Genomic DNA, 17,073 nt, shown 5'->3' on the forward strand with positions numbered 1-17,073 from the left:
CCACTCAAGGCCCCGTTTATACTTTTCGGTGTGTTCGATAACCCTAACCAAACAGTATACTGTAATAAATAATAAATGTCAAAAAAGCAGGACTGAAAATGTCGAAAAATTCCCTAAAAGTAGCACCGTCCGGCAAAGATGAGTACCTGATCTGCCCATTTGACGAAAGCCATCGAATATTAAGCAGTCGCATGATGGTACACTTGGTCCGTTGCGCGCCGAACCACCAAGGTAGCAAGAAGGTCCGCTGCCCGTTCAACATTACCCATATTTGTACCATAACCGAAATGAAGGTATTGTATCATCGTTGCCAATATATATATATAGTAAATATAACAAATCGGTTGTGTTCTTATTCGTATTAGATTCATCTACAAAATTGTACGCATCGCGCTGGCCTTTTAGAGTTTAAAAATAAGTTAGCGGCGCCCGTTCTCCCTCACGAGACGATGGAGGAAATTGAATGCGATGAGAATTGGGACGAAGAGCCGGATGTTGGCACATACAGTCCCAAGACATATTGCGAACAAAATTTTGTGATTCGCAATCCCCAGGGCAATCCGCCAGCAGCCAGACGTGAATTTCGAGAGTCGGAGCGTAGGCGTTTCCAGCAGAATCAAAATTTCTAGAATAACTGAAAGCGGCGGCCATTTAATCTCAATCACCGGTACAAAATGTTCTTCATAATACAAAAATCAGCACAAGCATTACAATGGCTGTTCGCTTTATTGGGTTTTGTCACTAACCATACAGTATACTGTATACAGTATGGTCCCGCGGAGTTGCCTTTAACCTGTCGCAAGTTGCTGCCTCTGCTGCTGACCACTGCAGGTACTGGCACTGGCACTGGCTGGTGCTGGCGCAGTATGTCCTCCTGCTTTAACCTCTAGCGCGTCTGATGACTCCATCGACTCCTTTGTAAACGGCTTCCACAATGCCCTTGCGCCACTCTCTTCGGGGCAAGGCTGGATCGCAGATGAAGACCATGTCACCCTGGCGAATCGGCTCCGTCCTCTGGCACCATTTCTCTCGGCGCACAAGTGTAGGCAGCTACTCCAAGACCCACCTCTTCCAGAAACGGTCCCTCATTAGTCGCGCTATACGCCACTGCTTGCGTGTAGCGCACTCCTTGGGCAGCTCCACATCGTCGCCAGGCGTGTCCGGCAGGTTAGCTACTCCTCTGAGCAGATCATTTTGCGTCAGGGGGGCTTCTTGGTCCGCATCCACCGGCAAGTGGGTGAGCGGACGCGAATTCACAATGTTCTCTGCTTCGATCAGAAAACTCACCAGTACGTGATCCCTCGGCACTATCTCCTTCAATCTGTAGCGCAGAACCTTCTTCACGCACTGCACCATTCGTTCCCAGACTCCTCCTTCAGATGGATTCACTGGGCAATTGAAAACCCACTCGATGCCTCGGCCAGATAGCTCACTCTGAATCCTTTCTGACTCGAACACGTCGCCAAATCGTCTGGCTTCCCTGTCAGCTCCTATGAAGTTTCTGCCGTTGTCACTGCGCAGTCTATGTACTGGGCCTCGACGGCAGACAAAGTTCCGTATCGCAATAATACAGGAATCTGTTGACAGGTCATGTGCCAACTCCAGATGTATCGCCCTGGTCGTCAGGCACGTGAAAAGGGCGACCCAGCGCTTCTCCGTGTGCCGCGATACTTTCACCAATAGTGGTCCAAAGTAATCCAGTCCGGTATTCCTAAATGGCCAGCCATTGGCCTCCAGGCGATCCTTCGGCAGGGGTCCCATTAATGCCCGATGCAACTTGCACACGTTGCATGCTGAGATCGTCTTCCGTAGTACGCGTCTCAGCTTCGTAATCCAGAACCTTGTTCGAATCTCCGCAATCGTAGCATCCACGTTTTGATGCTTCATCTTGGCGTGGAAATGATGCACAATCATCTCCGTAAGACTGTGCTTGTGTGACAGGATTATTGGCCTCCTCGCACTGTATGGCATACACAATGCGGCATCCACTCTGCCGTATGCTCGCAGAACTCCATGGCCATCTATGTATTACGCCAGTCCCCGAATGTCGAATGTCGAATGTCTTGCCGTCTTCTGTCGACCGCATCTCGTTCGGAAACGCCTCACGTTGTGCCTGTCTGACCAACAGGTTCTCCGCGGCCTCACACTCTGCTGCAGTGAGGCCGTAGTTCTCAAGCTCGCTTCTTTGTCCACGGCACCAGCGCGTGAACCTTAGGAGCCAGGCTGTAGTCCTGAGTAACCGACTGTAGCTTGAGAATCTCTGAAAGGAAATGAAAAAGTCGTTCGCTGCCACCAACGAAAACTCAATTGGCATCTCCTCTTCGTCGTTATCATCCGGAACTCGTTCAAATCCGGCTTCAGGCTGCGGCCAGCTGCCCGCCGGCTGCCACAAAAATGCTGGTCCGCCTAGCCAACGTGACTTCTGACTGAGGTCCAAGTGGCATTGCGAACGCGTCGAATTATCCGCCGCATTGTCGGCAGTTGGTACCCATCTCCATTGGGCTACCTTCTTCGACTCCAAGATTTCTGCCACCCGACTGCCGACGAACTGCTTATATCGCCGGTGGGTGCTGCCGATCCATCTTAGCACCGTCTTGGAGTCCGTCCATAAAACGATATCACTGATGGCCACACAGTGTTCCCTCTTGACAGTGTCCATCAGCCTGGTTCCTAGAACTGCTGCCTGCAGCTCCAACCGTGGGATTGACATTGTTCTCATCGGCGCGCACTTCGTTTTAGCACATACGAAGCTCACCAGCACGTCGTCATCCTCATAGATGACCCTCCAGTAGGCCACTGCCGCGAATACAGACTGACTTGCATCCACGAAGACATGCATTTCTATAGCCCTCACAAGTCCACGCCCGAAGTAATGGCGAGGACATCGGAACTGTCCCACGGCGTCCATTTCCTTGCGCCAGTTCACAAAGGCCTTGTATATCTCGTCCGGAAGTGGTTCATCCCACTGGATCTTCTGCCTCCAAATCTCTCGTAGCAGCAACTTCGCTGTTATCATAAGGCAACACAGGAAACCCAGGGGATCGAACGTGGACATGACCAAGCTCAAATACTCCCTCTTGGTAGGGACTCGAGCGCCGTTCAATACGCTGCTTGGAACTCGGTGATACTTCACAGTGAACCTGAAATCGTCCGTGGCTGCCTGCCAACACATTCCGAGCATCTTCTGTTCAGCCTAATTCCATCCGACGCTCACGCTTCCTGGTGGGCCCAATGCCGTCTCCACAATTGGTGAGCTGGATGAAAACTGGCACAGCTCAAATCCAGCGTTCGCATGTATCTCCTTCACTCGGGTAGATACGCTGATGGCTTCGCTCTCGGTAGCAAAGCTGTCCACATAGTCATCCACATAATTATAGTCGATGATGGCCTTGACTGCTCTAGGATCCGAATGTCGCAACTGTTCAGCATTCACAGTCTTCACGTAATGCGCAGCGCTTGGCGAGCAGGCTGCTCCAAAGGTCATTACGATCATCTCGTAGATGTCAGGATCTCTTCTGTCATCGCCATCTCTCCACAGAAACCGTTGGGAACATCTGTCTTCGGGTTGGATCAGGACCTGATGGAACATCTCCTTGATGTCGCCACAGACTCCAACAGCACCTTCTCTAAAATTAAAGAGCACAGCTGGCAAGGGTTTATAATGTTGAGGCCCTTTGGCCAGCTCTGGCTGCAGCGTCAAAAACCAGCCGAACCTTACCTGGCTTGTTCGGGTTTTCGACTCCAAAGTGTGGCAAGTACCATAGCCTGTCGCTTTCCACTGGAACCTCGTTAGGCTCCAGACGTCGAGCGTATCCTTTAGACACGTAATCCTTGATGATCCTGGTGTATTCCTGCGCGAACGACCCGTTGCGCTTCATCTTCTTCTCGACGTTGACCAACCGCTTGTACACCATATCATAGCTCCGTGGCAGCACAATGTGGTCATCCTTCCATAGTAGTCCTGTCTGGTAACGTTGGCCCACTCTCACCGTAGTATCTTCGAGTATCTTCTGCGCCCGCTCGTCGTCGCTGCCTGCAACTGGTGGTGCGGGCTTCACGCTTCCACCATCCTCTGAATAGTGTCCTCCAGTGACACAGCTAGGAGGCAAGACCGTGGTGGAGGCATGTTTGATTTCCCACTTACCGGCCCAAAGACAACCCAGCCCAGCTCGGTTGCAGCCGCATACGGTCCCTGTCTGGCAAACCGTCTCGATCTAAGTGGAAATCCTAGATGTCCGTCTAGAAACTGCTGTCTGCTGGTTTCGCTGGCTGTAGCCTTTCTCACCGCCTCGTTGCGGCGACCTTCTACGTTCGTTGTCCACACCATGTAGCAGACGGTGATGCCTCTTTCTGCTGTAAGGAAGCGATCTTGGCTGGGGTTCATATCTCAATCTACTCCAGGGTGGAAATTACAGCAATATTTATAATTTGCCGGGACTCCGAATTTCGGACCGACGATGGGGACGGGGAGGCAGTCCCGCGGACGGGAGCGATCGTAGTGGGGGAGAACCGTGGCACGTGACGTGGCAGTCGATTTCACCGAGAACGCTCAGGCTATCGCCGGATAGCACCTTCAGGACCCCATCGAACTCAGAATTAATACGAAGGTCTTTGCTATGCGATAATACCGGCAGGTATCACCGAGAGTGCCTAGGCTTTCGCCGGGCAACACTTACGGGACCCTGTCGGACTAAGAACTTCTACGAAGCGGTAGAGGGCCGACAGGTATCGCCGAGTGTACCTAGGCAATCGTCGTTCCCGCTCTGTATCGGCGTCTACGCTGCGCCGGTGACTTTTGTCTCTCTTTTTCGCTGCTGGCGCGTCGTTACATGGTTTTGGTTTTCCGCGTTTCTCTTCTGCCGTTGCTGCTGTTGGCGCTTCGTTGCTGCGTCGACGCGGGCGGCTTATCTTTTCGGCGCTTCTCGTCTTCGGCTGTCGCTGAATTGATGCTGTTGGCTACCGTTTCGGTTCTTGGTGTATTCCTCTCTCTCTCTGGCTGCTGCTGCGTCGTTGTCGTTGGGTTACTGTTTAAAAAAAAAACAGTGGCGTCTGCCGTGACCACGAAAGTAAAATTTAGACCCTTATACTGGAGCTTGGAACTTTTCGCACATATTGCAAAGCAGTTCCGTTCCAGATTTCTGTGAAAGAGACATTAGATTCGATCATATTAGATGTGTTAGAATGTTAGAAATGTTAGAAAAAGATAGGACTTACAATGCTCTTTTGGAAAACTCGCAACTGCTGCATATCACTTGGCTGCACTTATTGCAGGATGCACTGCATTTTGTGCAGGTGAATTCCGCGCAGGTGCTGCAAGTAAGTTTGTCTGCATGGCAGCAGAGTGTTATAGCAGGAGCGTTGGATGGGGGTATCTGACTGTTAACCTTAGCCTTCTTTTTTATCTCATACTGTTTTGATGTACATATGTTGTTATAGAAATTTACACGATTTTTTCTCCCGCTGGTCCAATTGGAAGTAATTTCATTCGGAAATAACTCGGTTATTTCGTCTGCAAACTGGCGAGATTTTGACATCGTTAACTTTAAATTTTGTTCAGAATAAAACGCCGTAATAGCTTTTCTGATTAACTTCCTGTCTCAATGGCGTCAATGGCTCCTTTTTAACTTTTTGTAAAACTGATTTACACTTGGCTTTAAGGAGAATCCCGTAAACGTTTATTATCAGCTCCACCGTCCGCACTGACGACACGCTGGCTACGTCGTGCCTTGGGGTTACAATTCCACTCCATTCTCCTATTTCGGAGTCTGAGCCAGAGTCGTCTTTTGGTGGCGTTTTAGGTGTTGGAGGCATTGTTTTGATATGATGATCTGGATTTGGGGAGGGAGTTTGTGGAGGCGGACTATTAGGTGGCTTTGGTGGACTATTAGGTGGCTTTCGTGTTCGCTGGGTTCATTTGACGTTTCTTTCTTTCGTTTTGTATCTCCTCCTTCCTCTGTAATCCACTCCCAAATTGTGCATGTTACTTTCATCTTGGTGGCGCAAAGGTAAGCGAAGGAACAAGTTGATAGTGGGGTCACTTTACACGATAGCTGTAAGCTAAACACAAACACACCCACGCTTTCAAAAGAGGCCGCCAGCTATTCCTGCGATTTTGGATAAACAATTAAACTCTATTCACAAACTGCGAGAAGACCTGCCTCCTTACCTGCTTTTCAATTGTGCCGTTAGCCTATCGAAGTGAGTGTTATTTAATAATTTGTTTAAAATCTAACTTGGGACGCCACCAATACTACATCATTGTCCCGTTAACGGCTGTTTCTGGACACATATGTGTCCCGTCCCGTTTGTGTTTTCTAGTGATCTCTGATGGTGAATATCTGTGCGCGGTAAAGCCGCAAAGCTTTTCCTCCCACGCTGTCGCTGGTGGCTAGCTCTTTCTCCGGTCCGACGTACTCGGATCCCTATGCCTCTCCGACTATACTCCGCTAAAAACTTGACTGCTGTTTCGTTAACGGGATAGCCAGATGCTAGCAACTTCGCCATAAAAGCAGGATTTGCCTCAGGGAATATATGTAGAAGGCTTTTCAGTGTTGCCATCGGGCTTGACTTCTTTCGTGCTTATTTGTTTCGGTTTTGTTTCCTTGTCCGCGTACTTTGCAAATGCGTAGAAGGTTACCGGAGAAAATAACTTTCCCAATCTGTCAATGGTCGATAATTAGCCAAAAATGTGTCATACAATTGGTGGTACTTATACTTACTTTGCCTATTCATGCTGAAACTCTTCGGGCGAATCATCCTCTTCCGCTTTTGGCATACTGAGCAACTTGTCCTTCGTTCGTTGGGGACAAGCGCGTACCTTAAACTGGTGTCGCCTCCGGACCTTGGGTCCTTGTAGAAGGCATTGTGGTAGTAGTAGCCTGGCACACTCATCCATAGTCTTTCCCTCCATCTTCATCCGCAGCTTGGTCGCGTTGCACCTCATATGGCATAGCCGGCAGGTTCTCTGTTGCATTTTTAAAGTCTTTAAAAGGGAGTGCTTGACGGCGTGCTTCCCTGCGAGGAGAATATCAGTATGCAGTGATTTTCAATTATTTTTGGCTTACTGCTTACTTAATTTCTTCGATGGAGCCATTAAAGCCCGATTTTTGTCTCGGTGCGCGAAAATATCCGAGGCAGGGCCATCGCAGAGCAGGGCGGCCGATGCACAGCTGTGGGAAGGTGGAGTAGAATATTGTTAGTTTAAGAATTTGGGCAGATATCGTGTCTTTCCACTCACCTGGTTGATGGGACACTGAAACTCTCAGGTCGCTTGCAGCAGTCGGCCTCATCGTGGACATTGTCACAGTTGTCACTGGTGGTACCATCGCAGATCAGAGTCTTGTCTCTGCCCTCGGTTGACTGTCAGCTGAACTGATCCGCCGGGCAGTCCTTTCGTCACAGCGCCAGAAGGCGGATATACAGTCGTTCTTTATGTCACTACTCCCGCCACTTAAAATTATCTGTCCGGATAGACGCCGTAGTTCTCCTTGTCCTCCAGTAGCATCAGATGCTTGGGGCACGAGCAGACGTCGTGAGTACTGCGTGTCACACCCCGCTGGCTATGCAGATGTGGGAACAATTTGGGCGACTGTGCCATGTGATTGCGCAGCACTTTCGCATCCGGTGTCCGGTTCACACGGCACTGATGTCGGTGAACTGCGACAGACGCTGCAGCTCCGCGGAACGACGCTCTCCGTTGACAGTGATCCACTCCAGTCCGGTCTTGTCATCCAGCCAGTACACAAATCCCCCCAAGGCGGCAATGTTGTTCACCTGCGTGATGTGCATGGAAACAAAGGTTTTCCTGTGAGAGGGAACAGGGGATTACACATGTGTTCAGAGGGTCGGGTCTCCATATTGGTTGCTTACTTGTTCTTTCCTTTGAGGTCTATCACATTGATTCACTTGCCATGGGCATAGTACATCATATCGGACTGTTGGTCCAGGGCCAGCGCCGTGACTCCTTCCAGCTTGTAGGCCAGCTCCACACGCTCATTGCCTTCGAATCGGGCCCGAATGATGGCCTGATGGCTGCTGACATCTGTCCAGAAGAGCAAACGCTTCATGGCATGCACGGCAATGTTGCGAGGCTTCTCCGAGTCCCCGGTATCGTTGACGCCTACGGATTCACCCAGGAAGCTAAAAGAGGCAACGCTTTAGGAACACAATTGTGCGGATGAATCGGAGAGAGAGAGATTCACCTTGTCACGTTAATGCTGTTGGAGTAGGAGCAGGTCCAGAAGAGCAGCCGCCCAATGATGTCGATTGCAATGTCGAACGGCTTTCCGGAGTTGGCCAAGAGGCTCACCTTTGTGCCATTTGCCAGAGAACGCTTGATGCTGTGACTCCTGCCTTCGATCTTGAAAAGAAAAAGAAGGATTAGGGATACTGGGGGATACCAGGCTGCTAATCTCCTCTGCTGATCCTCCTTACCCAGTAAATGTAATGCGAGATCGGATCATAGTCCACGGCGCGGATATTCTTGCCGCACACTAGCAGCGGCACATTCGAGCAGTCTGTCGTGTTCGGCAGCAGTCGGCCGAAGCTGTTCCTCTGGCTGAAGATGATGTAGTTCTTGCAGGAGACCCCGTCCTTGGCCAGCTGGTAGTGGGTGGGGGGCAGGCACAGGTCATGCCCCGTCTGCGGGCTGGGCCAGGCACAGGTGGGAGCAGCTCCCGTTGTTGATCTTGCACGTATTAGCCACCTGTCGCTTGTCGTTGCACACCAGCAGCGAAGTGATGTACGTCATGCCCGAATGGACCAGGCTGCGGCTCTCGCCCGTCGTCTTGTGCACCCGCTCAATGTCCCCGGTGTTTCAGTCGCTCCAGTACACGTAGTCCTGATACAGGGAAACCGCGTGGCGCTGCTTATGGAGTCCGAAGGCGACTCTGTCCAGTACATGTAGCCGCGGCGCGGCTCGAGGACCAGGGACCGGGGCTCCTCCACCTCCTTCCACAAGAGCACGCGCCGACTGCTGCCATCCAGGCGGGCGACCTCGATGAGACGAACCTCCGCATCGGACCATCGGATGCCGTCCGGCCCAATCAGACCCGAGTCCACGATCCGCTGAACATAGGAGCCATTGAGAAAGGCCCGGAAGATGCACTTGTTCTTCTGGTCAGTCCAGTAGATGCGCCTCTCCGCCACCGACACGTCCAGGGCGTGCGCATCGCCCACATCCTTGAAGGGTATCGCTCGTCGTCGTGGTTCCGTTCCCGTCGCTGTACTCGGTCGAGAGAACACCAGGAAGGCGGCAGGCACAGGTACAGGCGGTGGAGCAGGCCCCATTACCCACGGCTCACGCACGTTCTCCACGGTCTTTCCATCGCACCAGACGCCAGAATCCTGAAGACGCCGGTGTCCAGATGCCGTTTCAGACGAACAGCTGTTCCACCCCCACCCCCAGTCCGGCGTCTGTTCTTCTTCTTCCTTTTTCAATTGTTTTCCTATGAAATTCGTCTTTTGGGCAGGGCGGAGTAGTGGGCCAAAACTGCGCCAAAGGTCGCCGCTGGTCGTTTCGGCATCGCTGCAGACTCTGTGGCTCGACTTTAACTGTAAATGCGAAGAAGGTGGAAAGCACGGAATAGCCGTGGAACAGCGGCTGTTTTTGGGGAGTGCCCTGTGACATCAGGACTTACAGCAGCCACTATAGGCATACGCACAAGGCACTTTTGTTCATACAACAGTAGCATAAACAAACGAGTCGCATTCCAATTGCTCAATTCTTTATTCCGTCGAATATTCCCAGCTATATAGAACATTTAGCCATGCCCACATATTTTTATACGATTGATGAATCAATTTTCTACTTAACTGGCTTATTTTTAATACTTGCTTTTTTTGGATTTTGCTTAAAAAAAGGTTTTAGCGAAAAAGGTCAAACAAATGAAACGTAATAAAACGTAAGAGAAAAATCGTTCCAATTGTTAAATTTCTTTATTCCGTTGAATAATGCTGCCTAACTAAAACCATTAGCTCTGCCCACATAATTTTAGACCATTAATGAATAAATTTTCTATCTGATTGACTACTTTTAAGTACTCTCTTTGGTTGTATATTGTATAAAACAAGGTTTAAGCAAAAAAGGTCAACAAAAAAACTGTGGCAACGTAAGTGAGTATGAAATGTCACGTCAACCGGAGTTTGGGCTCAGCTGTACCCTATTTCGTTGATATATATGAAGAAACTGGTTTTCCAAGCTGTTTTAAAACGTAATTAATATAGAAATTATCTCAGATTGTTTTGTTTTGAACATATTAATGCATATGATTAGGGTCTTGTAAATATATCTCGATCCCGATACCCATTCTTGGTTTCTGTAAGAAGAACACTACCTTCAAAATATCGTTGAAATACCTTTAAAACAGAGACTGACTAGTTTTGGCCTATATTGGTGCATTAGATAACAAACATTTCCTCCATTCTAGATCATCCATTTCCCCAGGGTATTCAAAATGTTGCTGAATCCTCGCCATGTTGAGGAACAATGATGCTCGATTTCACGGCACATGAGTCTGGTCCATACAAATTGAATGTTGCCAGCAGCATAACACGTAAGAAAACGTAAGTGAGGATGGAATGTAAGGGAAAAAGGACATTGTGGCGAGGAAAAATCCCAGAGAAAATCCCAAAAAAGTCCCATGTAATTTTGACACTTTCATGTAATTTTGACACTTTTAAAATATACCGGAAAATACCGAAAATAAAATAGTTATCGATACGATAGTGCTACCGTTCTTTCAAACAGAAAAATACTGAAAGGGCTGGAACAACAAAACAAAAACAATAAAATTACTAAAATCAGCATCGAAATTGAATATTAAATGGACGTGTCTGCACTTTCGGAAGCAACTTTTAGTCCCGCCGACTGGATAAATGCCAACTACAAAAAGTATATAGAGGAGAATGGAAGCAAAGACGGCGACGCGATGTCTTTTATTCAGAGCTACGTGGCCAAGCTGCAGCTGTATGTTCAGCAGGTGAACTACGCCGTGGAGGAGTCCAGTCGGCAGGTGGTATCGAGCATGCCGCGCATTGCCAAGGAATCCACCACCTTGCACAGCGACGTGAGCCAGCTGCAGGAGAAGATGAGTGCCATGCGACAGGAGGTGGCCGCCGTGCAGAATGAGACGGGCGAATGCATGGCAACCTTGGAGCGGCTGAACACGTTGCAAACGAAGCTGCAGGCAGCCAAGGAGTCCTTGCAGGAGTCGGATGGTTGGGGCAACCTATTGGCCGAGCTGGAAGACGGATTCGAGCGCAACGATTTGAAGGTGCGTACAACAAAAGTAGCTGAGATGTAACTGCATTGAAAATGTAAATTTTCAGGGTGTTTGCGAGAAGCTCATAGCGCTGCAAAAGTCCCTGCACGCTCAGGAACAACTGCCAGGCCATGCTGAGCGTCTCACTCAGGTCGAGGACTTCAAGAACCGCCTGGAAGCCCTGGCCTCGCCCAGCGTGGTTCAGTGCTTTGCGGAATCCAATTTGGAGCAGGCTCAGCACTATGTACAGATTTTCACCAGCATTCAACGTTTGCCACAGCTCCAGCAATACTATCGTGCTGTCCAAAAGAATCTCTGGCAGCAGCAATGGAAGCAAACGCTGGAGCTGCAGGGGACGGAAACGCAGCCGCAGCAGCAGCAACAATTTCTCACACTCTACTACGATCAGCTCCTCGAACATTGCCAGCGGCAGGTCAAGTGGTGTTCGAATCTGTTCAGTGAAGAATCGACCCAGCCTTTCCTAGTCATCGCCGAGCTCTTGCCTGCCCTTCAGCCCACGCGGGATGCCCACATTTTGCAGCTGCTGAAGACTTCCAATGAGAGATTGGAGCTGCTGGGACTATTCTCGCAGGTCAACCACAGTTTCGTCCTGCATTTGAACTCTCTGCTGGAGCAGTCGCACATCACACTATCCGATGAGCTGCATCGGCAGCTGGGCGAGGCGGTGTTTGAATACTTTCACAAATTTATACAACAATATCCGCGATTGGAGGAAACTCAGTTGTCGACCCAGGTGGATCGCTTGCTGTCGAATCAGTCCACGCCCAGCGATGCAGTACGTCATCTGGAGGAGAGCACCCGCAAGCTATACGAGTGGCTGAAAGAGGCCTGCGAACGCTGCTCTGCCATTACCAGCGATCTGGCCCTGTGCAAGCTGATAACCCTTTTGAATGGCATCTTCAAGCGCCAGCTGGAGAACTTCGGGCGCATCCAGCGGCAGCTGGGCCTCAGCCTGGGCTCCAGCAGCTACGCAGCGCAGAGCGAAAATTGGTCATTGCTGCAGTACACGATGTCCCAATTGCAATGCCTCGCCGACTTTCAAGTGCAGCTTCATCAATTCGAGCACGATCTGCACGCACGCATGGCCGCATTAGCTGCTAAGCTGACGAAACAGTCGAGTCGGGGGAATATTACTATATTCCAAACCTGCGACCACGCAGCACGCACCCAATTACTGAACGCCATTGCTGACTATCAGCAGAAGAAGGCGGAGGCCACCGAAAGCCTGGGCATTTTTCCGCAGATCTATGCCGCGTTGAAATTGCAATTTAGCGAAACTCACGATATAACTCTCAACATATTGCTGCAGCCCATCGAGACGCACCTGGCGCACATTCGGCCAGCAGCGGAGACTCATCCCTCAACGGGCATCGACATGCCATCCTTTAGTTTTGCTCCCCAAGAAAGCATCACCCAAATTGGACAATATTTGTTGACCCTACCCCAGCATCTAGAGCCGTTGCTGCTCGCGCCCTCGGCTCTTCTGAAACAGGCCTTAGAGGTGTGCAACGTCAAGTACACACAGGCCATACCCTGTGCCGATGTCTTGCTCTCGCTGGTTGTTGAACAGTGCTGCATTTTGTATCAGGCACAGATACTGCAAATCAAGACTCTGCCGGCCTCGGCCGCCAAACAACTCAGTGTTGACATTGAGTATCTCTCGAATGTCCTGGAGGAACTTGGACTGTCCATCAACCTGCAATTGTCACAGATCCTCACGTTGCTCAAAGCCGCACCAGATCAGTACTTGACCCTGAGCAGCGGCTGTGAGCCACGTCTGGTGACTGCCATTCGGCAAATGCGCAACATTATATCTACCCAGTAGCTCTCCAGCGAAAAAGCTTAAGCCCAAAATGTATTTATGTATATAAATAATGGAGTTCAGTCATACTATTGCAACTCTACCAGTTAAACGCACTTGCAGCAGACCTGCAGGCCTGCTTGCACTGTTAGATTAGTACATATTTATATACTAGTATTAATTGCTAAGAAACGGCTTGTTATAATATTTAATTAAGTGTTTAGCTTCCAGCATTGCACAGCACATCGCTTAGAATGACCAGAATAGAGAGTACCGGCCTAGACGCGCACTTGACAAATTTATAGATGAATTACTTCAATTATATTCGGAGACTACACTTTAAGAGGAATACTTCTACCTTGAGGAGTCGCTTCATTGCTATTGGATTTCTCACCATAGTCCTGACCATGGCATTGCACTTGTACAGAGGATGGTCGGCGGAATCATGTCCTGAGGACAAAGGAAAAGGAGAACTGCGAACGGACCATACCTTGGATCTGTCTGGAAGGCGGCAGAAAATTCGGGAGATGATGCTGCATGCCTGGAGAAACTACCATCGATACGCATGGGGATCGAATGAGCTTTGTCCGATATCGCGGCGTGGCTGCCTGGGCGGCGTGTTTGTGAACCACAACTTGGGCGCCTCGGTTATCGAAGGTTTGGATACCTTGCACATAATGGGATTTGAGGACGAGTATAAGCAGGGGCGTGATTGGATCGAGTCAACATTTGAAATGGACAATGTAAACGCTCTGCTTTCTGTGTTTGAACTAACTGCCCGCCTGCTGGGTTCCATGCTTTCGCTCTACGCGTTGACCGGAGACCCCTTGTACAAAAATAAGGCATTGCAAATTGCCGATAAGATTTTGCCCGCTTTCGAAACACCCACTGGGATACCAAAGTCCATAGTAAACCCCAGATCAAGGAACGCCCAATCAAGCCACTTCAATGACATTTCGGAGTTCGGAGCACTGCATATGGAGTTTTCGTACCTCAGCGACATCACTGGCATCGCAGTCTACAGAGAGCGGGTCCAGGGAATCCGCAAGGTGTTGGGGAACATGACAAAACCGAATGGATTGTACCCAAACTTGATCAGCTTAAGAACGGGCAAATGGATAAGCGCGGACAGTGCGATAAGTAGATTTCACGACTCTTTGCTAAAGTCGTGGGTACAGTCTGGAAAAATGGATGCAGAATCCAGGCAGATGTACACTGATGCCATCCTGGGCATCATGCAGAATATCGTAACTGTAAGTACCAATGGTGACATCTATGTGTCGGACTATATAAACGGCAGCCCAAGCCATCGGATGGATCAGGTGTCATGTTTTTCCGGTGGGCACTTTGCCTATGGTGTGTCACAGCTGCTGATGAAGCACTGGGAAAAGTACGCAGAGGTTGGCATTGGCATCACAGAAACGTGCCACAAAAGCTACGAACAAACACCCACCAAACTGGGGCCGGAGGTCATTGTCTTCCCATACGATGCACAGGATCAATCATCGCCACATCAGAAGAATCGCTTTATGCTCTATCCAGATGTCGTTGAGAGCTATTTTCTGCTTTGGCGACTGACGAATGACGAGAGGTATCGCAGTTTTGGCTGGGACATCGTACAGGCAATGGAAAAATATTGCCGGACGCCATTCGGATACACCGGAATAAGGAACGTATATGACATGCCCCCGGAACCGGACGATTTGCAGCCAAGTTGGTTCTTGGGGAAGACGCTCAAGTATTTGTTTCTGTTGTTCTCAGATGATGATGTGATTTCACTAGATGAATGGGTCCTAAACAGCGCAGGACATCCCTTGCCGATCAAAGGTGTAAACGCCTATCGTGAATCCGACTAAGATCGGAATCGAACATCTGATCCGTTTTTCGATGTAAGTAACATTGAGATGTTTCACAAGGCGGTTTTATTTTATTTTCAACACCTATAAAATGAATATAAGTACTTTTCTTGCTTTAAATACACCAATGTAAATGCATACACCTATATAAAAGTCTTATAAAACAATAGATATTTATATGTGAGACAAAGATGAAACAAAATGGATTTCCGAGTATATGGGAGCACACATATTGAGCACACCTTAGCATAAGCACACCTTTGGTTAATTGCAGCCGTTTCTTGGACCCCTTTTCCGTTCCTAAATCATTCCCCTAAAGCTGACCATTGGCCAGATGATTGTCGATGACGACCTGAATGATCCTCATGCAGTGCCGCTGCCTGGCCACAGTGTTGTCGATCAGCTGCTCGATGAACTGGCTGGCTGGTATGGTGGTGTTTGGTGGGATGTCCTGCGTGCAGGAGATGTACTTGTTAAAGATCTCTGTGTTCAACGAGGTGGCCAAGTATGTGTCGCCTTCGTCCTGCTGCTGCAGTTTGTTGAGCACCTGGGCGGCGGCCAATATGTGCTCCTTGGTCTTTTGATATGCTTTTAGTTCCTGCAGGCTGGCATAATCAGCGTTGTTCATTTGCACGGATCTTTCCCCATCTATATCCTTGATTACGCTCTTTGTCAGTTGCAGAATGTGGTACTTTCGCTCTGCCACAAAATTGCCCAGCAAGTACCCTGCCGAAGGGACAAGAGGACTCGTTAGTGAAAGTGCTGCCTCCAGGGCAGCGTTCCCTGACGACTTACCTGTTATCAGCATGAAGAAGGCAATTGTCAGCACCAGAGAGGCACAGGTGCGCTTCGAGACATATTCACGGTATTCGCGCGAGCTGTTTGCCCGCACAGCCGTCTCGTAGCTGAGTACTTGATGCATTTTGCAAAGGTCCTTTTTTTGATGCTACTTATTCTGCTGGCACTTAAGGCTGGCACATTTCGTTTTGCTCGCCTAAGTAAGAGCACAAATACGAATCCAGAAGCAACACATTCCCATATTCTCACGCCAGGGGGGGCTTTCTCATAAGCGCTAGCATGACTTCATCGCATCGTTCCACCTTTAGTGGTAGTCAATGAACCCTCCCAGCAGTCGTGGGTGTGAGGTGTGGGTATGGGTTGTGGGTTGTGGGTTGTGGGTTGAAACCAGGAAAACAAAGAAATGGGTAAACATGCACTCTGCTAACAGTTGCCAATCCTTAAATACGGCTCTCGTCGAGTGGCAAACTGAAACTAAACTTTCACTTAGTCCCCGCCTCTGTTTGGGTATTCCGTTTATTTAATGTAGATTCTCTATATACGAGTGCATCCAAAGAGCAATCATTTAGCGTGCACTTTGTTGTTTCCACTGCAGAAAGGAATCCTGCTTGAAGGGGCGGATGAGTTATGCGAATGGTGCCCGCAACAGTTTTAATTTTATTATGAAATTCCCGTTCTATTGCTGTATCCGAGGTCGGTCTGCCTGCCTGGACGTCGAGTTATGTACGAGCTTGGCACTTCGCCTGACATCGGCTTTATTAGCTCTCGGAGCTCTGGTGAATTTCCTTCTCAGAGCTTTCGCCTGCTTTCGTGTTGAGTAGGGACTGTGTTGTGGGCGGTGTTGTGCTGTGTGGTCAAGTAGAAGCGAGTAAATTTAAAAAGTAGCGCATTACCGACAAACACTTAATAAGCAAGATGGGTGCGAAGTTTCCACCCATTTTCTCCTTCGCTTCCGGGCTTCCTCACAAGTCATATCGTGTTGCAAGCAGTTGACGCACTTAAAGAGAATCTGCTACGCCTACACTCGTGCCCCTGTTGATTGTCTCTTCTCTGCTTCTCTACTTCTTCAAGAATATTATGTGCCATTCGATTAGAAATGCCTCTTGTCTCATATCAGGTTCCATTGCCACTTTGATGGGCCCCTCATGAAGGTGTTTAAGTCTGGGGGATGTGTTGGTTTAAATGCAAAATATATATGCCAAATGTCTCCTTTGCCCTAATCTATCGCGCACTAACAAAGTACTCTTACGATATTCGTTAATTTATGAATGTAGATTAGATGTTGATTCCGGTATTTGCATCGATAATGAAATGAAGAATGATTAAAGCTATATAA

General features: G+C 49.1%; 6 protein-coding genes and 1 pseudogene across 8 annotated transcripts; 3 read left to right on the forward strand and 4 right to left on the reverse strand.

The window, feature by feature from the left end:
• The first annotated feature begins 41 nt into the window (after positions 1 to 41).
• Positions 42 to 710, forward strand: LOC108154958 (gametocyte-specific factor 1 homolog). The gene is made up of 2 exons (XM_017285471.2): positions 42 to 293; positions 366 to 710. The coding sequence occupies exons 1-2, from the start codon at positions 99 to 101 to the stop codon at positions 627 to 629; spliced, it is 459 nt and encodes a 152-aa protein (XP_017140960.1). The 5' UTR covers positions 42 to 98; the 3' UTR covers positions 630 to 710.
• On the reverse strand, positions 623 to 3,192 carry LOC117187335. Its single transcript, XM_033389768.1, has 2 exons — positions 2,370 to 3,192; positions 623 to 1,084 (listed from the first exon to the last, which is right to left on the reverse strand). Exons 1-2 carry the CDS (start codon positions 3,179 to 3,181, stop codon positions 1,051 to 1,053), a joined length of 846 nt encoding a protein of 281 aa, XP_033245659.1. The 5' UTR covers positions 3,182 to 3,192; the 3' UTR covers positions 623 to 1,050.
• On the reverse strand, positions 2,411 to 4,851 carry LOC117187336. 3 transcript variants are annotated; one of them, XM_033389770.1, is made up of 2 exons: positions 3,719 to 4,851; positions 2,411 to 3,621 (listed from the first exon to the last, which is right to left on the reverse strand). In XM_033389770.1, the coding sequence occupies exons 1-2, from the start codon at positions 3,912 to 3,914 to the stop codon at positions 3,194 to 3,196; spliced, it is 624 nt and encodes a 207-aa protein (XP_033245661.1). In that variant the 5' UTR covers positions 3,915 to 4,851; the 3' UTR covers positions 2,411 to 3,193. The 3 variants fall into 3 exon arrangements, with proteins under 3 accessions (XP_033245661.1, XP_033245660.1, XP_033245662.1); XM_033389769.1 differs by having other exon boundaries at positions 2,411 to 3,645; XM_033389771.1 differs by having other exon boundaries at positions 2,411 to 3,626; positions 3,719 to 3,805.
• Positions 4,852 to 6,473: 1,622 nt separating this feature from the next.
• Positions 6,474 to 9,633, reverse strand: LOC108158952 (annotated as a pseudogene).
• Positions 9,634 to 10,730: 1,097 nt separating this feature from the next.
• On the forward strand, positions 10,731 to 13,377 carry LOC108156522 (conserved oligomeric Golgi complex subunit 7). Its single transcript, XM_017288026.2, has 2 exons — positions 10,731 to 11,273; positions 11,329 to 13,377. Exons 1-2 carry the CDS (start codon positions 10,824 to 10,826, stop codon positions 13,105 to 13,107), a joined length of 2,229 nt encoding a protein of 742 aa, XP_017143515.1. The 5' UTR covers positions 10,731 to 10,823; the 3' UTR covers positions 13,108 to 13,377.
• LOC108154061 (mannosyl-oligosaccharide alpha-1,2-mannosidase IA) lies at positions 13,370 to 15,106 on the forward strand. Its single transcript, XM_017284152.2, has one exon. It carries the CDS (start codon positions 13,389 to 13,391, stop codon positions 14,937 to 14,939), a length of 1,551 nt encoding a protein of 516 aa, XP_017139641.2. The 5' UTR covers positions 13,370 to 13,388; the 3' UTR covers positions 14,940 to 15,106.
• LOC108156523 lies at positions 14,991 to 16,450 on the reverse strand. Its single transcript, XM_017288027.2, has 2 exons — positions 15,735 to 16,450; positions 14,991 to 15,665 (listed from the first exon to the last, which is right to left on the reverse strand). The coding sequence occupies exons 1-2, from the start codon at positions 15,859 to 15,861 to the stop codon at positions 15,253 to 15,255; spliced, it is 540 nt and encodes a 179-aa protein (XP_017143516.1). The 5' UTR covers positions 15,862 to 16,450; the 3' UTR covers positions 14,991 to 15,252.
• Between the last annotated feature and the right edge of the window lie 623 nt (positions 16,451 to 17,073).

The sequence above is a fragment of the Drosophila miranda genome, chromosome 2 (assembly GCF_003369915.1).
Source record: "Drosophila miranda strain MSH22 chromosome 2, D.miranda_PacBio2.1, whole genome shotgun sequence".
NCBI classification, from domain to species: Eukaryota; Metazoa; Arthropoda; class Insecta; order Diptera; family Drosophilidae; genus Drosophila; species Drosophila miranda.

Bases quoted from the DNA above. Each gene is read 5' to 3' on its own strand.
- LOC108156523 (XM_017288027.2), bottom strand. From the start codon at position 15,861: ATGCATCAAGTACTCAGCTACGAGACGGCTGTGCGGGCAAACAGCTCG. The intron at 15,666-15,734 runs GTAAGTCGTCAG...TCCCTTCGGCAG, and splicing joins CTTCTTCATGCTGATAACAG to GGTACTTGCTGGGCAATTTT.
- LOC117187336 (XM_033389769.1), bottom strand. From the start codon at position 3,914: ATGGTGTACAAGCGGTTGGTCAACGTCGAGAAGAAGATGAAGCGCAAC. The intron at 3,646-3,718 runs GTAAGGTTCGGC...AACCCTTGCCAG, and splicing joins CGAAAACCCGAACAAGCCAG to CTGTGCTCTTTAATTTTAGA.
- LOC108154061 (XM_017284152.2), top strand. From the start codon at position 13,389: ATGAATTACTTCAATTATATTCGGAGACTACACTTTAAGAGGAATACT.
- LOC117187335 (XM_033389768.1), bottom strand. From the start codon at position 3,181: ATGCTCGGAATGTGTTGGCAGGCAGCCACGGACGATTTCAGGTTCACT. The intron at 1,085-2,369 runs GCCGCAGCCTGA...GCGACTAATGAG, and splicing joins TGGCAGCCGGCGGGCAGCTG to GGACCGTTTCTGGAAGAGGT.
- LOC108156522 (XM_017288026.2), top strand. From the start codon at position 10,824: ATGGACGTGTCTGCACTTTCGGAAGCAACTTTTAGTCCCGCCGACTGG. The intron at 11,274-11,328 runs GTGCGTACAACA...GTAAATTTTCAG, and splicing joins TCGAGCGCAACGATTTGAAG to GGTGTTTGCGAGAAGCTCAT.
- LOC108154958 (XM_017285471.2), top strand. From the start codon at position 99: ATGTCGAAAAATTCCCTAAAAGTAGCACCGTCCGGCAAAGATGAGTAC. The intron at 294-365 runs GTATTGTATCAT...TATTCGTATTAG, and splicing joins GTACCATAACCGAAATGAAG to ATTCATCTACAAAATTGTAC.